The sequence below is a fragment of the Falco punctatus genome (genome assembly GCF_963210335.1).
Source record: "Falco punctatus genome assembly, chromosome: 2".
NCBI classification, from domain to species: Eukaryota; Metazoa; Chordata; class Aves; order Falconiformes; family Falconidae; genus Falco; species Falco punctatus.
Window position 1 is genome coordinate 4,446,210 of NC_137581.1, and position 21,470 is coordinate 4,467,679.

At 45.5% G+C, this 21,470-nt stretch overlaps 1 protein-coding gene across 3 annotated transcripts in view; it reads right to left on the bottom strand.

Moving 5' to 3' along the window:
- Positions 1–21,470, bottom strand: part of GDPD4 (glycerophosphodiester phosphodiesterase domain containing 4) — a 44,836-nt gene that overhangs the window by 2,872 nt on the left and 20,494 nt on the right. For 2 of the 3 annotated variants that reach the window (XM_080374782.1, XM_080374783.1), the window contains 13 exons: positions 20,416–20,624; positions 19,690–19,793; positions 18,543–18,636; positions 12,801–12,860; positions 11,119–11,217; positions 8,990–9,083; positions 6,930–7,075; positions 6,498–6,580; positions 5,485–5,635; positions 4,696–4,920; positions 3,729–3,886; positions 1,973–2,120; positions 777–859 (listed from right to left, as the gene is read on the bottom strand). In XM_080374782.1, the coding sequence (XP_080230908.1) occupies positions 777–859; positions 1,973–2,120; positions 3,729–3,886; positions 4,696–4,920; positions 5,485–5,635; positions 6,498–6,580; positions 6,930–7,075; positions 8,990–9,083; positions 11,119–11,217; positions 12,801–12,860; positions 18,543–18,636; positions 19,690–19,793; positions 20,416–20,598 (1,628 nt within the window). In that variant the 5' untranslated portion in view covers positions 20,599–20,624. The remainder of the gene's footprint in view (positions 1–776; positions 860–1,972; positions 2,121–3,728; positions 3,887–4,695; positions 4,921–5,484; positions 5,636–6,497; positions 6,581–6,929; positions 7,076–8,989; positions 9,084–11,118; positions 11,218–12,800; positions 12,861–18,542; positions 18,637–19,689; positions 19,794–20,415; positions 20,625–21,470) is intronic. The other variant, XM_080374784.1, reaches the window with a different exon arrangement.

The window sequence follows — 21,470 nt, forward strand, 5'->3', positions numbered from 1 at the left end:
CCAGCAGCTTCCCAAACTTTCCCCTTGCTGTCACTTGCAGCACTGCTGCAGAAGACACCCCTGGGCTGGCTGGGCTGGTCCTTCCACCCATCCACATCTGGCCAGCTGAAGAGCTGAGCCCAGCACCTCCTGCTTTCCTTGAGAACCACTGGGATAAGAGCAGAGGCAAGTTCCTCTTTCCACCCTGACAGAGCAGAGCATCCAGCAGCCACCTGACCTGCTGGAGTGAGCCTGTGCCATGAATTTCCCACATTTCCCACTTATTAAACAGTGGCAATGTCTGTGACAGCATGAAAGGAAACAAAATATGGCATCTGCGACACACTCGAACATTTTCATCTGGGAGGATGGATTTCCTCAGGTGCTCTGGTGTATGCAGACAGAGAGACACAAGTTGTTCAAATATTAACATTGAGAGCTTTCCTTCTAAGTCAGTCCAATGCAACAGTGTCTAAATAGTAATAATTAAAAAATCAGTTCCTTTCTTAGCCCAGCTTTGATAACTGGCTTATGTTGCTACTGTAAATCCACCAGGTCTCCACTGAATTTCTGAGGGCAGGTGATGCCTGAGCTGCCAAAATGGAAAGAGAAAATGAGAGCAAGCAGGAGAAGCAGAGATGTTTTTGGAGACTTTGAGGGTTTTCCTCCAGTTCCCGAAGCAAAACAATGTTCTCAAGAGCAGTTTTAATCCTTTACACCACCTGAAAGCATCCCTCCTTCCCTTCACCTGGCATAAAACATGAGGTTAGGATGGCCATTAACAACTTGGTAGTTACCAGTGCAGAGCAAAGATAAGTGAGATGAGGAGCACAGAGGTCAGATCTGTCAGGATCCACATGATGTTGTACTGCTGCGGAGTCTGGAAGAGAACAAGAGGATGTGTCCACCACCAAGGACCCCAAGATATGCAAAAGAGTTGCTCTTTCTTGCTGCTCAAATATAGCCATTCAGCTGCCTGGTTTGCATGTGCTGTAACATCCCTCAGGTGTTTAAAGCATTTGGTGGCATTTCAAAGTGGCCACTCACCAGTAGCTGCTGGTGCCAAATCATCATCCTTCATAAAAACAGGTCTGTTGTGTGATCAAGAAGACTGTACCACTTCATGGTGAATATAACAGGGACCTCTTGTTTGTACGGTCAGGCCCTGTAGGTCTCTCATTCCCTCCATCATTAATATTAACTGGTGGCATCTTATTTTCTCTGGCAAAACTGTCCTTTAGTGAACACCACAGAGGGTCTGGGGTGGCTCCTACTTTAAGTCTAAGAGCATCTGAAGATTCACCCTTAGATGGCATAGTCTCACTCATCCTCAAAATGGACTGAAACACTGCAGTTGTCTGAATGGGAGCATCATAAAACCTACTTCAAGCATCTGAAGCCAGTGATTCTACATAGTAACCCCTTTAGGCTTGCAGGAACTCTGGTGGGACCAGTGCCTCAGGTGCTTCTTAGACCTGTAGGTTGTCCAAGGCAGAACAGGGAATACACAAATTATGTGAAAAAATTCCTCCCGTCAAGGAAGGGTTATTTCTATGGTTGTTTCCCTCAGGCTTGTGGAACAAGACCAAGTTTGAGAAGGGCAGTGGGAAGCCCTGGGAAATGAGGACCTTCTGACATCAATAAGATGCTTAAAAATTTTAGAAGTGGAAATCCTCATGCATCAGCTTGTGCCCTCAAAAGGCTGTTCCTTTCTCCCTTCACAAGTCTCAATATGACTTTTTTTTTCAGTCATCTCAAGGCCTAGGTTGCAAATCCTAACAAGCAGGTTGCTTCTACCTGAGCCAAGAGAAAAAAGAAGAAGGTTTTGGTGCTATCTGTAGTGGCTCAGAGGTTCCAGAGAAGCCAGGTTTCAACTCAAGTCCTTTTCATGCAAAGTGTCCTTTATCCATGAACCGACCCATGGTCTCCAAAAGTAACCATGAACATCCCAACTCTACTTCCTACCCCTGGGACAGGAACGATTTTCACTTACCATGAGGAAGAGTGGCTGGCTGAGATTCTTCAGCATGTGGACAGCATTGGTGGTCACAGAGTGTGCCCCAGAACACCACGCCAGGGAGAAAAGCCATGGCTCGTTGACCACATAGAGGTTGGTGGTGATGTTTGCCTCAGCATATTTCCTTTAAAAGACCAAAAGGCAATAGCCTTCGTTAAGCAAGGAGGCTAGTACTTCCTTTGGGCTGAATCAAGGAGAGACAGCAATGTTCTGTAGGAAAGGCTTGCTTTAGGACCTAGGTAAGAGGAGAAAGGAAAGCCAACCAGCCTATACTTAACCATTCACAACTGGTCAATACAGAATAGCTGATCTGCTAGAAGTAAATGCAGGTAAAATGTCCAAAAGGTCAACATTTTCTTACCCTTCTGCCATATGAATCAGTGTAATAATGTGTTTGTAAAGGAGGTTGTAGCGAGGTCAGTAGTGGGTCAGTCTCTCCTCCCAAGTAACAAGCAACAGGACAAGAGGAAATGGCCTCAAGTTGCTCCAGGGGAGGTTTAGATTGGAGATTGGGAAACATTTCTTCCCCAAAAAGTGGGTCAAGCATTGGAACAGGCTGCCCAGGGAAGCGGTAGAGTCACCATCGCTGGAGATAATTTAAAAAACGTGTAGACTTGGTGCTTAGGGATATGGTTTAGTGGTGGACTTGGCAGTGCTGGGTTAAGGGTTGGACTTGATGATCTGAAAGGTCTTTTCCAACCTAAACAATTCTGTGATTCTGTAATCTCTCAGTTGGGTGTTCGAAACCACCTCAAAGCTGGCTACTAATGTTTGTCATGCTTGCTGCATCAACTCATCATTTTTCAAGTTTTTACAGGCTATTGGAACAATATGAAGTAAGATCATACTCTGTATAACGATAAAGCAATATATATCATTAATATCACCATTTGTAAATCTACCTAGGATCTATCCAGGGTTTACCCAAATGGATCTACCTAGTATTTTACATCCTGTGAAAATTGTCATTGAGAAAACACTAACATTACTCTTATCCAAATGATTAAACTTTTTCTTTTCTTTTTTTTTAAAATTGGATTTAAATATTTTTGTGCACTGGGGAAATAAAACTGTTTTAAAAAGGAGAGCTGAGCAGATTGTTTTTTTCTTTTTTTTTTTTTACTTTTTTTTTCTTCTTCTCTTCATATAAGACAGCCATTTTGGAAATTCATGAAAGAACGTGGAGCTTTCCATTGAAGAGATGATATTGTCAGTGTGTCAGAAGCAACAGAGTACTGGTAGTAACAGACACAAGAAATGAAGTCTCCAAAACACCAGCTACAAGTGGGTGATGGTCTCTCACTGCAGCATTATGCACTCACACTGACGTGGTGGAAGAGCTATGGGAGGTTAAACGGTTGTCCATTCTCCATGATTCAGAGTTGATGGACTGAAGGTGGCCTGAATGAAAGGACATGAAATCAGGAGACAGTTGTGTTATTCTACCCAGGAGATCCTCAGATCCTGGGCAAGTAAATAGGGACTTGGGCACAGGGGGGGTGTAATTACATATGCCACCTCTTGATCACACACAATGTCAACAGTAGGAGTGAGCTACAGTCCTTCACTCCCAAAACACAACAGGGATGGTCACTTGATCTAAAGAAGCTCTTCTCAAAATGCTATAGATCCTGGAGCTAGTCACTGGAGGGAGACATTGCCACATGCATGAGGCAAACACAGCCCAGATGCAGTCTACTGACGGGTATTTGGGGCTGAAACTGCAACCTACCGGATATCTTCGCTGGACATTTCCGTGTAGGCCAGATTGAGTTTGACAATATTGTCCATCAATAGGTCTTCAACCGGGGCCTTACTGCCCACTGTCTGCTGAAAGCCAGGAGCAACAGATTGAACAAAGGACCTCATGTCATTCTCCAGCCATAGGACCTGTGGGCAACAAGACCACCCAGTAAATTCACAACAGACGTACTAATACACCCTGCCCTTCACACAAACCCTGTAAAGATAATGTCTTGAGGGGATTAACCCAGCCTGTCAAACGACATGTTTCTCTCCATGATCAAAGAACATTTGGATGCAGGGTTAAAACTTGCAAGTCACTTTCATCAAGAAATAAGTATTCACGGCTCCTAGCTTATCAACTTGAAATCAGCGACTACATTTCACACAGCCCAACAAAAGATGCAATGTTTGACATGAATGAAAAGACAGCTTTGGTTTATGGGAAAGTCAACAGAAAATATTCTGTTCTCCCACTCTCCCAGCATGGGAAAAGAGATCTTCAGCACAGACCAGAGTAACTGCCCAGATATTGATGGGTGCATAACCTGATCCTCAAGAGTTTAGCATTAATCCATTGCCAGGGGAAGGAGGAAGGCAATGAAGGCTCCCAGATCCCTGTGTTTTAATTTAAGCCAGGAGTTTCTATGCAATATATAAAATGAGCATGGGTGACAGGGAGTAGGCTTCCATTTATTACGATGAAAGGATGCTGTTTGGGGACAATGGCATCAGTTGGTATATACACTGGCTTATTTCCCTGTGCTGCTGTAGGGCTACGCTATTTTGTACCTGCTGAGGAACCAATAGTAGGGATATCCTCTAAACGATGCCTCTTAAAACAAATGAAATGCAAAGCGATGGACCTTTTGCAGGGGAAATCATGCAGCGTATGACCCCAAAGTCCCAATTCAGAGAGCAAGAAAAAGAGATGTGGAGGAGTGAGGCCACCCTACCAGATGGGGTCTAATCCCCGACTCATTGAGGATGACTTCCAGGGTTCTGTTGATCCATGAATTCCTGTAAGGATGTTTCTCTGGAGGACGGTAGAGATCAAATATCACAAGTTTATTCTGACTGTCTGCGAGGCGCAAGAAATTACTTAGCTTGTAAATTGACTGATTCATTGCCTGGTTTTGATCTGCCCTTGACAGTGAGCTCATGCATGAAAATGGTTTGTCCTGGAAATAAACAAATACAGAAAAGGAAATCAATCAGGCAGTCGCCTCTGGGAGTCAGCTGCATGCAAAAAAATTGTACCTCTAAGAGGGAAAAAGTTTGACATCAGCCTTTGTCAGGTGAGGATATTGTATTTTGCTTAGCTCTTCTACCTGAGAAACAGGGGAAATTAAGCCAGGCTGTGATGACATTGCTTCTGGGACCTCGACTACACAGTTCACAGCTAGCTCTGCTGTGCTTCTCTCTCCCACCACGTTAACTATGACTATTACACACAGCACCGTGCACAAGTAGGTCTTGTGTTCTTCCCCCAGCCCATGTGTTCTGCTGCTGCCATGATAAGAAGCCACAAGAACAGCCACCAGCCAACTGCTATAGGTCTCCTAAACCTAAAGGCCAACAGGACAAAGCAAGGAGACCCAAACTGAAGGTTTTCTATTGAATTCTCTGAGTTTGGCTCAACTCCCAATGAACAGTAGTTCCTCTCCTAATATTCCTGCTATTAAGTAGTAGCCAGCTAATGTCTTTTCTACATTCAGTTGATGACAGTCCTTCCTGGTGCTTACCTTAAGAAACCACGTTCCAGCATTTAACTCCTCCAGGGTATCCCAGGAGAACAGCGCGGCATTTTGAGCAGTGTCATTGGGGTAGACCTCCTTGATGTTAGTTGTCCTCCTCAAGGTGCTGTCATGCATGAGGAAAGGAACTCCATCATAGCTGTTGGAGAGCAAGAGTTCGGGTCACCTGAGGTGCAAGTTCATTCATGGCATGAGCAGACTCACACCAGGTCAGAAGACAATGTGTGAATGCAGCAGTACAGCCTCCCTCAGTGGAGATGCTGGGACAGGGAGGAAGGCTGAGGCTGAAGACACAAGGTTATTTCCAGATTAAATACTGTTGGGTGACCTTGGAGAAGTCATGCCTATCTGTGCCTCAGTTTCCCCAGGGGCAACATAGAGATGGTCGCATTTATGCCTGCCAGCCACTGCCCCAAATATGGATAGCAGCTTATGGTTGAAATCTTTTTGCTGACACCAAAGTGTTTCTATGGGTTTCAGAGGACTGAAGGCTAAATGGATGGAAAGGCAAATTCTTCCGTTATGGGAAGGTCTACATTAGTAGACGATCTAAGCATTTCTATTTTTCTCACTCAGCACCCAGAAACCACTCATCCTGCAGAGCATCCTGTTAGCAATTCATGGCAACGGATGCCCCAAACAAAGGCAATTAAAGATGTAATAATTAGGACAATGCTGTCGGAAGTCTGAACACAATTTTCTGTTGGTTTGCAGGCCAACCTACAGCCCTCACTGTGGCCTAGAGGTCAGGCTAGGGTAGGAACTTGTCTTTATAGACTGCAAAGCATTTGAAATACCCTGTAGAAATAACGATTGTTAAATCAATAACTTACTGACTTGCCTGAGAACAACCATGCCCTACAGCCCCCATCATCACGTGTCACCTGTGGGACCCTGTCCAAGCCATCAGTAAAAACTAATTGCCTGGAGTTGTGTGTCTCCAAAGGCAGCTGTTGGAAGAAGCAGTATATATTCTGTGAGATGCGATGTTTTCCCCTTACCTAATGGTGACGTCTGTTTCAAGACCATCCCCACCATGTTCAATTGTCTTCTGAAAGGACATCTCAGTGTTTTCTGGTGCCAACTGGAAAAAAAAGGATGCATGAGCAGGTAAGTTTCAAACACACTCCGGGGGACTCTGTAAGTACTTTCTGTCTCTTTGTAAAGCCTCTGTCTTTTATTAAGGGAACATCACTATCTTGTTAAAGTCTGCTGTTTGTTTTCTTCTGCTTTAGCCACCAAATCCATCCTGTCCCTCAGGAACAGCATTATCCTGGCTAGCAAATCCATGCAGTGATGCCTTTGGCATGCAGTTCCAAACAGAAATGTCTCCCCTTCTACCCTTCACAGATTTCATGGAAAAACACAGATGATGATGAAGGTAGCGAGACACAGGTTGAAGACATGATGTAAAATAACTTCTCCAGACCTACCATTGGTGCTCCACGGTGTCCAATGAGGGCTGGCTTTGGTCCAAGTGTCCCCATCTCTCTGATGCAAGGAGAGTACATCCCCAGAGGTATCAAGAAAAGAAAGAGAAGGATAGCCAGGTATGGACCAACAATTATCACCTGAACAACTGAAAGAATTTGAAGGAGGAAGGCTAGAGTTAATCCATGAAGTAATGTACGGGTTTGCCTTGCGGCTTGACTTTTAATACAGCCCTCCAGCGAAGTAGCTGTTGGGCTTTGTCCCATCCCTTTTTCCATCCTTTCCTCCCCTAATTTTCACTTTCTCTCCAAACAATGCAACCCAGGAAAACAAGCTGGTCAAAGCAAGGACATAGACTAAGTCAGAACTGCAGATTTTGTGCTTTAATGACATCTCACTATCTCTTAATAGCAAGACATGGCCTTAATTTCTTTTTCTTTAGAAGTGGTGCAATGAAATATCCCCCACCTGTAGAAAAGCAATCCTCAACAGAAGGATGCTAATTTTTTTCTTACTCACGTAGAAACAAGTAACATTTTGAAGTTTCATTCACAGTGAAGAGGAGGAACCCTCTTCAACTATGTTACATCCCTTTAAGGTGAATATTTCCCTGGTTCATTCAGATTGTCGTCAGCAACCTTCCACGTGTGACCTACAGAACCCTACAGACTGACTGCACGGGCATTGCATCTCAGAAACTTGCCAACTGATTACCTATGGTCTTCTCTGGAGTCTGTTGACACACTGCACAAGAGCCCCAGTAAGCCTTTGCTTCAGGGAACAAAACAGTTCCTCTGAGAAACAAGCACCTACGTACCAACATCTCTTTCCTGAATAGGACCACCACCCCTCTGCACATTGTCCCAGTGGCTCTGAAGTAACCTGGGCTTACACCAAGCTGACTTATTGATCAGAGGGTCCATCAGGCATGGTGGACAGTAACATCTAGGGTCCCAGCCTATTCCCTCCCAACCTCCCCAGTTGCAGTTCAATAAGAACAACCTTGGGCAAGAAAAAAAACGCTTTCACCAGCCCATTCTGTCTGTGATTTTTATTACCAATCAAGATCTGCAGACAGGTGTCATGTAGATCGTTGGATCACAAACAAACTACTAGGCTGCAACAAAGCTTTTACCATCAGTCAGATTCTACTGTCCATGCTGTTTCACCTTCCTCCAGAAATCAAACCACACTGCTGCTCCTCCATGCAACCCCCTCTTCCACTATCCTCAGTGATATTTAACTACTTAACGGGAGCCAGCCACAGCTGCACCTTATCCACATCAGCAAAGCCAGCCCACAGCTGTATATCATCAATGTTAATTAACCTGCCTTCATTCCTCTACAAATCCCCCCCTTTTTTTTTTCCTCTTTTTTCTTTTCTTTTTTCTTCTTAACATTTCGTACCTTATGTATTTAACAATCAGTAGATAATCTTGACTATATGGAGAGACTAGATCAGAGAAAAACAGCCAGCCCCAGAGCCAGGCTCTTCTGCAGCTGTTCCTAGCCCCTGGTCTTGTCCTTACACTACTTGGTCATACTTCTCAGAGATGGATGGAAACTTCCCATGAGATAACACTGGGAAGTGATCAAAAAGCTCTTTCCCCTATCTCAGCTGGCTTCTCCTGAGATGCACCAGCCTGAAGTGGATTGACTGGACTGGAGATCCCTTCTGAGACAGAAAAGCTGAGTATAACAAACAAACATCAGCCAGGAGAGCTGCCGCTGGCTGCTTTCTCCCACAGAGGGCTGAACAAATTTCCACGCATGACTCAGAACATGGGTGCTTCTGCTGATCTCCTCTCTCTCAAGGCTGGTCACTGCCCTGATATAAGGCAAAACTGTGCAAGGGAGCAAGCAAGCCAGCAACACACCTGCACAGCCACAGGACAGTGCACAGTCCAAGCCACAGTCCCACTTACTTCCCTTGGATACACAGACATTAAAAGTTTCCTCCAACTGGAGTGCAGGTGTGGAAGAAAGGGCTCCTGCATGCCTCTTTTCCCACACTAATACACGCCTTTTGTCGTATAGGGAGCAGGAAGCAGAGCTACTGTACCTTTCTTATCTGCTCTGATGGCATGAAGAGCCACCGGCCAGGACAGGAGGACCATGATAGTTATTGCCCCTATGTGGAGATAGGGAGCTGTGATCTGGCAAGGAAAGAAAAGAATTTTAGTCAAAGGATGATGTGTGGAGACAGATGGAATCAAGCGTCAGCACAGCTGCAGCTTCCACCTGGATGGGCTCTGGCTGCAGATACCAGCAGCTTGACCTCTCTCCCACACCTGTGTTGGATCCACCAAACAACTCTGGAGTTGGGGGAGAGATATGTCCCCCAGCCAGGCCACCTACCCAGGCTGAGGAGTGCTCCTTACTGCCCCACACAGCTGTCCACGTCCATGAGGGCACAATTGCCATTACTCTGTGCCATAATCTGGGAGCATCTTCTGGGGAGTGGCCAGTTTAATCCAGTCTAACCCAATCCAATCCCATCTAGGTAATAGTCATCTCCATGTCACACTGCAGCTAAATCACTAACTTGGTGTCAACAAAGCTGAGTGATAAAATGTGATATTTACACCTGCATGGAACATATACTGTGGTATAGGAGAAGGAGATATATTAGATAATGCCTATTGCTGCACAGATACAGTAACTGGACTTGATTTTTTCACCTTAAAAATTAAACAAGGATATCAGAAGCTAAGAATCGCTTCTGTGCTTAACAGGAATGCATGAGCAGAGCTGGAAACCAAGCAGAAACAGTTTGTCACTTGTGGAGATGCTGAATGGATGTTGGTATGACACACTTTTCATAAAACTAGGCAAATCTGCCAAAGAAACCAGTCCATTTTCTCATGCTCGTCAGATTTCTGCTCCAGCCAGAACCGAGAGTTAGCAAGGTATGTGCTAGGAAAAAAAGCTATCCAGATACAAGCCTTTCCTTTTGCTTAATCCATGCTGATCCTCTAAGCTGGAAAGGTTAAAGAAAGCAGCAGTCATTGAGAGATGTTATTGCATGTGATACTGTCTGCCCTGGACACCTGATACCAACATCCTTCGATCAGAAGCAGGATTCAGTTGTGTAAACAGAGGTGCCAACTGAGATGTCCAGGATATCTGAGACAGCCCTGAGACATCATGCAGGGCTAATGGACATGACACATAATCTACAAGAGATTCATGTCCTTTGGGAACAGCAGCAGGAGGCCATGCAAAACATCCCAAAGGGCATGGACACCTGAAATAAACACCACCTGTGGCTGTGGGGAACCCAAAGACCCTTGTGTCTCCTCCTCATCCACCTCCTCTGGAGTCTGTAAGGGGAAGGAGAAGCTGATGGGTTCTCGTTACCTTTGCCAGCACGTAGCCCAACAGTTACCAGCCTCTGTAGAGCAGGAACATGCAATTAACCACACCCCACAAACACCACATCTCTGATTGCTCTCCCAACACTCACAAGCAGCAAGCCACAGCGGGGAGAGGTGATAGGCCCAAATGACATCTGCAAGGCAGCTGTGTACTCAAAGGCTACATCCTTCTTCCTTCCCAATACATGTGGGGATATGAATGCTCAGACACTAAACAGCACTGGGCAGCCCTTGCCTCCATCTTCAGATCTGGTGAGAGTTGAGGAGAGCAACAGACTATGCACGCTGACCTCTTGCATTGTTGTCCCACCTGAATCCAGCGTTCCCCACCTGCTCCCCAAAAACTCAGTGCTGTCCTGCCCTCAGAAGAGGACTCTCCTGAGTTACAGAAGACTTAAGTTGTGCTAATGCTAAAGCTGCTGGACTGGAAGGATCTGATTATAGAGAAAGTTCTTGCTCCAGCAATCCTACCCATCAAAGAGGTCTGATTTACCTGCCCTGGGCACCTGCAAATTAACAGCAGACCTACTTTTTGCCAAAAAGAAAAAAAAAAAAAAAAAAAAAAGAAAAGGATGTGACTTCCCAAACTGAGACGTGTTGTAGATCAGAGAGCTTGAAATTCAGCCTCAAGTCTGGGTTTCCTTTCTCCCAACAGGACATGTTAAGTCATAATAAAACTTTACCCGAAACCATGTACCCTGCCAGGAAAACCCATGTGAAAAACACCCACGATATGGAATATTTTCTACCAATTACCACAAAATACTTCTATGAACAAGTTGTTCTTTCAAACAGACCTCCCAGCCCCTCTTACCTGGAACGACAGGCGCACAGTTTTCCATTGATCTCCCCAGAGTACTGATAATATAAAGAGGGCTGTGATAGAGAAGCCCAGGACAAGAAAAGTCCCAATCTGGGGAGACAAAGACATAAATCAGCATCAGCATCCCTGCACAGGCTGTGCCATCCATTTGACCCACAGGTTTATGTAAGCAGCTTGGACTCGGTAAGTTTAGGATGCACGAGATTGCCAGTTCAGAGACGGAGAGATCCAAAGGGACTCAAACCCGGCCAACAGTGCTATCGACTGGCTTTTCTGTATAGCAAGACTGATCTTAAGAGTTGGGTACCCAACTAATCAGCCTTCAGGGCTCCCTCTAGAATCATTGGAGAAAGAGAGGGATTTCCAGAGGTGATCCATTCCCATTCGCTTTATGAGGGAAGACGCCTCTCTCTCTCTGTGTTGATGTAGCTGGAGCACAGACAATCAGTTTATGTTAGATCTCTAACCTGCAGGTGGCTAAATTCAGAAGTGATGAATTCCACACAAAAGGGACAGCAGCACAGCTTCCTTATGTTATGAGCTGCTTTGCAACAGGCTTCAGCAAACACTCCCATAATTAAGACATGATTTTAACCAAAAAAGTGAGGAGGTAGCTCAGTCTATTCTTTGGCTTCTTGCTCAGTTTGGTACCAGCACAGTGGTGACGGCAGGCTCTTCTTTGTACATCATCTATCTGCTGAGAACTAAGAGCAAGTAGAAATTGGACCAAGGCCTTAACCATTCTTCAGGGGGATCCTACAGATCAACACCTTAATAATCCATTCCTAATCTGTTCCACGCAAGGATGCAGTCTCAATTATTGTTGGGTTTTTTATATATAAATTGTTCTACATCTTTCTGGTTCTTCTGTAAGTTGGTTTCCAATAGTAAGGGTGTCTGTGTTTTCATTATTTAAATGAAGAAACACAGGATCAAGTATCTGCATGTTCAGCTATTCCCTCCTACTGTGAGATTCACAATCACATTACGTTCTAAACTGCATGGCTAGAGGCTCATTTTTAAAATGCCTCATATAGCCTCAAGAATTTCTTAAGGAAGGTGATACTAATGCATCATTTTGCAGCAACAGTTCTCCAAAGATTTGTTTCTGCACCTTCAAAACTCCACATGGCATTTCCCAAACTACCCAAAGACCAAAAGGCATAAGGCACCAGGATTCCTTGGGAAAGCCACTTTCTCTTCTGCAGAGATTGCAGCCAATTTTTTCGCTGCTGCTGGAGTCTGCTACAGAAAATTATGCAGTGCTTCTCACGAAAATTTTGCTTTTGTCTTCATGTTACCGCATGTAGGCCTGTCAAATATAGACTTCACCTGAATGAATCACTGCAGGCTTCTTTTAGAGTCAGTGGGGGAAAAACATGCTTTTTTTGAACTGTGATTCATCTCATTTTAATGTAGATGTCTATGAGCAGCTGGATGAACTGCATCCTCAGAGGATTCATTTACCTCCACTGACTGCAAAGGGAGTTTAGGCGATCAGCTCAGGTGGAAATATCGCTCTTATAGGCATCTAAAGCCTCCTAAGATTAACCTCTTCCATCTCCTCCTCCTCTCTCATAAATCTAAGATGTTTTCCATGCAGGAAAACACCACAGACTCAATTAATTTAAAGCATGTGTTAGAGTTACCAAGAAAGCCCTGGCTCATCCCACCTTGTGACTCCAGTGTAGGTACAGCTGCTGGCCTTCTGCAAGCAAACACATCGCTAGGACCTGGAAATCAAGAAGACATTGTTTGCATCCTGGTAGAAGATGATGAAGTGTGTTCAATGAGGTACTCCTGGAATTATTTTTGCATTGGGAAGTCACTTTACACTAGGTCTTCCTGCACAATGTCAAGGCTGTTAGCAAGACAGGTGTATGAAGAGAAGTGTGTATTGCTATAGTAAAAATGCTTCTGAAATGGCCAACCACGTATCAAGGCTGCCCTGCAGGATCAAAGCCCTTTCATGGGTAACAGATAATGAGGCTCTTTGGGGTACACACTTTCAGTGATTTTTCTTTGTGAGTACAAAGTCTGAAAGAGGAACGGTGGCCACGTTCAACTGCTATGGTGTGAACCAGCACAGCACTAACCTTGCTTATTTTCTGTGCAATTGTTGGAATTAGAGGCATATCAACCATGGGAGAGAGGTCAGGGAATTAAAAAAAAGCCTCCAAAGCACCACAAAAATACGGAGCAGGCAACAAAGCAGAACACTTCCAGAGCACTCGCAGGAAACGCAAGAGGCAGACACATCTCAGAACAGGGAAAAGTGCCTTGGAGATGACAAGACTCTCATTTTTGATGGCTGGCACATTCCTTCCCTCCTGACAGCAAGTTGGAGCCCTTGGTGCCGGGGGGGGTGGTGGTGGTCGTCCTGTGAGACATGGCTCAAACCCCAGCCAGGGCAGGGGACAACCTGAAAAGCCTTGAACACCAGGAAGCAAAGGGTGAGGACAGCCAGCCCATGACTCCGATGGAGTGGTTTTTTGAAGTTGTCCCAGACCCAAACCACCAGTGAACCTGGTGATGAATCTCAGCAGGAGAAGTACCTCGCCGCTGTGAAAACACACAGGTCTATGCTCAGGAATCCAAGTGCCTGGGGCAAGCTTCCCAAGCAGTGTAAGGAATAATTTGGGGACCAGTATCACCAGATACCAGAGTTTAGAGAAAAGTTTCTGTTAGTAGACATCAGTGTTCCACTGAGAAGGATCATTTATGATACAGGTCCCTAAAGACTGTAGCACAGTGGGATTGTACTAAAACAGGACATATAGATTTAGGGGAAGGGGCTCTTCTTTCCTGAAACAGAACTCCAGGGCAATGTAATCTGTTTCCCATCCAGCTAAAAACACACTCTCTTTACAGGATCATGCTAATTAGAAGCAAGTTATAAGCTCAGCAGAGAATATAGATCAGCTTTTAAATGCTTCTTGACATGTTAGCCTCCTTTAATCAAATCCTGCAGCCAGGACATGATGAGTAACTGTGTTCAAAGAGCAGCTCAGAGAGAACTGAATTACTGCTAAAGATCTTAAGCCAGGCCCATTTAAATAAGCTACTTCAGAAAAAGGAAGAAAAACGGCACTTTGTCCCTTTTCTGCCAGCAATGCTATGCAAAGACCTGGTCCTTGGCTAAGGTACAACCAAACACTTATCTCACAGACCATGCTCAACTGGACTTTTCCCTGCTACTGCAATACAACTTTCATATGAATGTTGCATCACATCTAGGAATGCCATTGGAGGGTGAACCCATTTTTATGGATGGAAACAACATCTCATTATCAGTTTACAAGAAGAATAATTCCCCGGTTTCATCCTCAGAGGGTGAAGAAGGAACACCTGAAATTGCAGTACTGGTCACTGTAGGAGAACACATCTTGATGGACCTGATGTGATGTGCACACCTGAAGCTTAACACCTTAAGCCACAATCACCTCACTTCGCCCTGCTCCTCAAAAGCTGCCTCAGGACCTGTCCAACATGCTCTTCCACACAGAGCAGTTGCCTTTAGCAATGTCCCATGCGGTTGCACCTAGGACAACCAACACCAGCAGGTCCGTCTCCTCCAGACTGCTTCCACACATTTCCTGGGATTGTCTGACACAAGCACCCAGACATGTGGGCTTGGGTGAGCAGCACGTTTCTGACTAGTACTGCTGAGGCTAGAACCTTCTTGTCAGACCCTCTTCCAGCCTCCAACACTTGCATTCTTGCCTTCTTTAGTGTGAGGTGCAGAAGTGTCTCCTCTCCACCATCTGCCTGCAAAGTGGTAATTAAGGGATGCTTAAGGCATACCAAGAGATGGATTCGCTGCAAGGAGGGTTGCATCTCTGTCTCCCTCTTCCTGGGTGGGTGCACTGACCACAAGGTTAGGCTGCAGAAGGATGGACAATTCATGCTTAACCTCACTCTACTTTAGCACAGGAGTGACCTGGTACTTATCTCAATACTGCTGGTGAGGCTTAGGCAAGCCCTGAACCTACCACCACAAGGACATGGAGGCAGGCACTTAGATGCTCAGCTCACCTGAAGTATCTGCTCACTTAGATGTTCACAACAGCAAAATTTCAGCTCCTTACATTCACTTTCTGGTAAAAATGCAGCAATTCAGAACTTGTCTGGTACCCTAGTCTCTCAGGGATGGAGGCATCACTTTTTGGACTTCAGTGCCAACGTACTATTTTGAGCTCTCTCTTAATATGCGAATGGAGAGGCCACAACTTATCTGAACCTCTTCACTTCGTACAACCATGAGTCACCTCCCCAAAACCCTCAGCACGAACATGGTTAAACTGCAGAGAGGAAAATATTATCTGTTAGTGTCTGAAAGACTGAACAAGAAAAGTTTTTTTTCTTCTCCACTGAGCATGAATGGTCCTGCAATTAGACCCCTCGGCTTAACCTTTTAGCTCTAATGGGGGTGAGAAAATTGTCTTGGGGAGTGATAACAATTGAATTAATTGAAACTGATTGTCTGAAGAAATTACAATGACGCATGCGGATGCAGAGCGTCTTTGTACAGACAGCAAGTGCTTTTTTATGCAGCATTTTGTTCAGCTGCTGGTGGCCTGTGGGCAGAAGAGCGTTTGCTTCAGTGGTTCACAATAAGGTCATGGAAGCAGGCTTGCGGGCTCCAGTTGGGTGCCATCATTAAGGAAGAGGGTATGGTGCTCACAAAAAAAAGCCAAACCAGCCCAGCCCCTGGTTGTTATAAAATCTTTCTGCTCCAACAAGGGCATTAGGGTGCTCAGTTTTCTGATGTGATGGGCTGCTGGTGGAAAATGTCACAAGGAAACACTGCCTGGGTGAACGTCTCCAGTCCTTCCTGTAACAGGTAAGGGGACAGTCTTCATCCAGCACTGTTCAACCAGAACATGGGATGTGATTCATCGTGGGGCAACCTATTTGGACATCAGTTTTCTGAAATGTATTAGAGTGATCCAGCTATCATAGAGTACCCACACTGATAAATTTATCTAGATGTGGAAGGGCTGAGTTGCACTTACTAGCCTGTGAGGCTCCTAGTGTTTTGCTGGGTGGTTCATCGAAGGCTACAGTGAAAGGCCAGACGCTGTGGCAGTGGAGCTCTGCAAACAGTGATGGCAAGGTGATTCCTGGCAGAGTCCTCTGAAAGAAGCCCTTCTGGGATGAGCATTGCTGATCCACAGTTATCACCGCAAGACCCTGCATGCAGGCTTGTGACTGTTATGTGACCCCACGTGTTTTGAGATAGTGGGAGCATGAGTGGTGGTGGTGATAATTTTCCTTGCTGCCCTTTCCTTCAAGACCTAATCCTATTGAGGTGACAGCTCCGATGATGTGGGGCCTCATGCCTCCCAGTGCCCACTGCTCAACAAATATGCGTGCGGCAGTCTTGCCAGATAAGACACAGTGACACAATGATGCAATCAAGCAGGGCAAGTGCCCTTAGACATACCCAACAGCTTTGGGTGGGTGACCTAACAGCTTCATGAAAGCAAGGAGTGAATGGACCCTCACTGCAGGGGCTGTCCCCAGAGCAGAGGAACCTCTGAAGTGTTTCTTTTGTAGGACTTGTCTGATAGCATCCAAACTACTTGTATTCTTTCAGGTTTGCCTGTGTTCACCCTCCTGAGGAAGGCAAATGCCATCAGCCTTGTTAGAAAGAACTGAGCTGCTGAGAGGAGGAAGATGAGGATGTGTTTATACAATGAAGAGTTGTATCAAGAATGAACTGAACCCTGTAGGACACCAATTTTGCCTCATATTCACCATCTTCCTTTCTAGCTTTACTTTGTCCATCACCCACCCTGATAGCTTCCAGTCATCATGTTCACACTGCCAAAGACATGCAACTCCTCTAAGAAAGCCCACTGCTTGGACACTGGCTGATGCTTGGATCCAGAGAGAGCATGACCCACCAGCCCCAGGGGTCTTCAGGCTCCTCAAACCCAGGAAATCCTGTAAAGCTCATTTCCAGCATGTGCTGTGATGGCTTAGTCTGATCCTGAGGTTCACTCCAGATCCACAGCCTGCTGAGGTATGATCTCAAAGGGATCCATCTCCCTTGGGCACCTCTGGCAAAGCTCTGAGTTGCCCAGAGTAGCACTGTAATCACCAAACCACCCACACTTCTCCATGGATTGCCCAGTAGGCTTTGCTGAAAAATAGATGTCAAGCCCTGGAGTCACCAGGGTGTCACAAAACCTTTGCAATTAAATATTACTTGTCCTATTCAGAGCTCAGTTAGTCCACAGCTTTTATGATGCTGTTGATCACTGTAGGCATAGCCAAGCAGCTGCCTTATTTATCACTTGGGCTTTTTATTGCTAGCACAAGGGTAAATCACTATTTATTTGTACTTCAGCAGGGACAAAGGACCTCAGAAACATACTGTGTTACACACTGCATGAACAAAGCAAAAAAGAGATTCCCTGCCATGAGCAATTCACAGATTGACTATATGATGACATGCCAGGGAATGGGTAAGAACAGCAGGAATTGATGATAAAAGCTGGTTGTCTTGGTCACAGGGGTGAGTCAAAGCCATAACCTCACCCTCAGCACCTGGCATTTCAGAACGGAAGATGAAGCAGGCATGAGACTGAACATGGATTTCAGTCCCTGGAGTTAAAGTGATTTCTTAGCCTATAGCTCTGGATGCAGAAGGTGGAAACAAGAAGAGCAGAGCTGTCTTTATTTGGGGAGGGGGTGGTGGTGGGGGGGGGGCGTGTCCCTATGAGGGAAAGGACAGAGGAAAAGGATGAGTAGGTAGAAACTTTAGGAAATGCTTGCTTTTGGTGTGTTTCCAGTAACCAAAGCAGACAGCAGATCATGGATTTGGAAAAGTGAAGATTTCAGGAATGTTGCCTCTTTGGGCATAAACTTCAACAGTATTTTGTGACCACATCTCTAGTCTCTACCTGGAGAGAAACCCTCCAGCAAAGCAGAGTGATTCAAGGCAGCTTCAGTGATAATTTTACCCTTCTCCTGATGAGCCTTTTATTCAGGATTAGAGGAACTATTCAGCTTTGATGGCATACCACCACTGCTACCATAGTGTCCCATACTTCCCTGCTGCCAAAGCAACAGCTCTAGCTTCTCCTAAACCTATATCCAGCCACTGATGGCTTGGCTTTCCTTGGCTTCAAGGAGAGACTGGACACATTCATCAAAGGGAAAGCATTGAGAGAAATCACAGAAACTACACCTGGCTCAGAGACCCCCAAGCTGAAATTGGTGATCTGCAGGTGGGCGTGGGGAGAAAGTCACCAACACTCATCGTGTTCCCCATCTTCCCCAGGTATCCAATGTGTAAGTATCGTATGTGGGGCTAGGCTGAGCTTTGGTCTGACTCATTAAAGCCACTCCTATGTTTATTTTTTAGGACTTCGAATCCTGGTTGGCTTACAAGGAGCATTACTTACCAATAACAGCGTGATGTACATGAACAAGATTACAGCCACGATCAGGAGAACAAGAGACCAGAGGAACCAGAAGCCCAGGTTCCCATAGTTATACCTAAAAAGCAATAAAATGGTTTAACAGTGTTTGTGTTTAGCACATAGACTAGAGGCGAACCACAGCCTTGTTCCTTGAAGTTTTGACGTTTTCAGAGCAATAAAACAAAGAGGGAGGGAGGAAATCTACCCTGTGACACGCAAAAGCGGTTAAGAGCCTCATTCCCCAAATCCATGCTTGCATTAACCTCCAGAGTAACACCCCAGTGTGCTGGGGTGGTAAAGCACAGGACCAAACCGATGGGCTGGCTCCAGAGAGCTCCCAGCCTGACTCTAAGGCACAGCACTTTGCTGCAGACAAGGCAGCCTGAGGAAACACTAAGATGCCATGACAGGCCCACAGCCCACCTTGCCTGCCTGTGGTCGTGTCAGGCACCGCAGCAAAAAGGAGATTTGAGTCAGGTTTTGAAGCAGAAAACACCAGAAAGCTGGAGAAGCTGCAGAGGGATCGCCCAAGGGGAGAGAGAGGGAAGCTTTGCTTTTTACCTGAAGGCTCAATAGGAATGAGTAAGATTATGACATCTTTCCTCCCCATAACATTTGAGCTGTTTAATTTTAGGGGCCAGATTTGCATAACTGTTGCCTGAGTACTGCAGAAAGAAAGGATCCACATAAATCCCTGCTGGTTATTTCTTACTTTTGAGCCTGGGAACATGCACTTGTCTTGCAGTGAGATAGCTGGTGGAATGCCTCTGATGCCAGCCACGACATTTCTTCAGAGGGAGCAGGGGTGGAAAAAAAGACTCAGAGAAGGAAAGGAAAGAGCTATTTAGTACCCTTCACTCACAATTTTTGTGATGATGATTCTCTCCTTTCTCCCAAATACACACTTACACCTAAAAATTGTAGCCCAGCAAAGGACATAGCCTCATCACCTTTGGACTCAGTAGACGGTCAATTGCGATGCTGTAACCAAGAGTTTAAAGAGCCAAATCTTTGGCTTATGGCTCAAGGGTCCTGCTGCAGCACAGCTGCTGGGGAGGGTGTTCATCTCTTCCCAGCCAGCCTAGTGACCTGCCCAAGGAGTGGGAGAGGAGGAAAAGATGGTACTTACCAGTCAAAGTTATTGTAGTCATTTTTTGCTTCACCCCACATGTACAGAAAGACCAGAGAAAAGCAGAAAGCTCCAACAAGCAATGGGAAAAACACGCATTCCCGCTGCAGAGGGAGAGGAAGGACAAGTGGTCAGAGCTTTGCCTATCCCAAAGCAGTCAGAGCAAATGGCAGATCCTTTTAGGTTGTCCCTAAAACACATGGCCTGGTGTTGGACTTCCTCAAGTAGATATGGAGAGGACTTCCCTCCCTACCCCCTGTGACCAGGGGAACGTCCTCAAAAGCGTACTCTGCAGTAGTTATTTTCAGGGAAAACAGGTCTCATGAGTTCACATATAGGTTTTAACCACCTCACATGAGAGGGAATCGCACTATGCACCAGCCCTCTTTGCAATTCTTACTGCACATCCATCCCAAATTTTACTTCTCCAATTTGATCCCATGGCTTTGAGCTGTTTCCCTGGCCAGAAGGGTTTGGCGTAAGGTTTTTTTCCTGCCACCACATATTTGTCAGCTGCATGGCGGCACAGACAAACTAAGCTTGCTGCAGAAACACAGCAATACATCAAGCACTTTGAGCAAAATCTAAGAACCCAGCAGAGCTCAGTGGGTTCCAAATGATGTTGGGCAGGGATGCCCTTGACCCACAACATCAACCACTTGTCAGCTTGGGCTGACCTGTCCCTACAGAGAAATCAATGTCTGTGCTGGTTTTGAGCTGACTTACCGTCTTGCAGCAGCATTTCCCAGGCTCGGTCCTTCTGCGCTGGTACCGCTTCCACCGGCAGCTGTAGAAACCAGCCAGGCAGGAGATGAAGGGCTGATGCTCATACCTCTGTAGTAAGCGCCGACGTACCACCTTCAGCTTCCCAAACTTGAGCCTCTTGAGGCTGGTGGAACTAGCCTCCATCTCAGTGGCTTTATCTCATCTTCCTTCTGAAAAAAGACCACAAGTTTTATGGGGAGGCAGTAAACCCTCCTTTTCTTTCAGGTAAGATTGTCATATCAGGAAAAAGAGAGGAAGCTTTCTCAAGAGGATGCTGAGACCAGCAGGAAGGAGTACTGAGGACACCCCACCTGATTTTATATACCTAAGTGAGATGTCTAACAAAAGCATTGTCATTGCATGTCCCCTCAGCAGTCAGTGGTGCTCCTGGTTGTAACATAGGTGTTCTGAATCACCTCTGAGGGAACCTCTGCCTCCTTCTGACTATATGGAGAGCTCTGGGAAATGAAATCACTAACTTAAGCACTCCATGCAGATTCTCGAATTATGCCAATGAACCTGAGCCTAGGCTTAGCCATGGAAATTAATTCAACATCACCGTGACCTGTCTGTAACCTGCTATCAGTTTAACCAGCTCATGCAGGAAAGGGACTAAAACCTTCCAGGTACACAGCTCTCTTAATCCTGGCAAAACTGTAGCACTGTACAGACTGATGTCTTAAATAAAAATTATTCCTGATTGAAATAGCTTTATTTGGCAGAGTTTTTCAAGGGTAGAAAGAGTAGCTGTAGAGACGCACACATAGGAGATGTCTTCATAATCAAGATTTTAGACAAAGAACTTGGTGGTAAATTGCAACCGATGTAGTTAACAGTGAAGCAAATAGCACAGGGGCTTGTGCCAGCAAAAAGCCCTTCACCCAGCAGGGCACTGTCCATACTGCAAGGAAAGATTTCAGAAAAAAACATTATTGTGTGGGTATACAGACAAACATCATTGCCCAGCACCTCTTTAAAGTACAGAGACAGCCAGAGATATTTTTCTGTTGCATTAA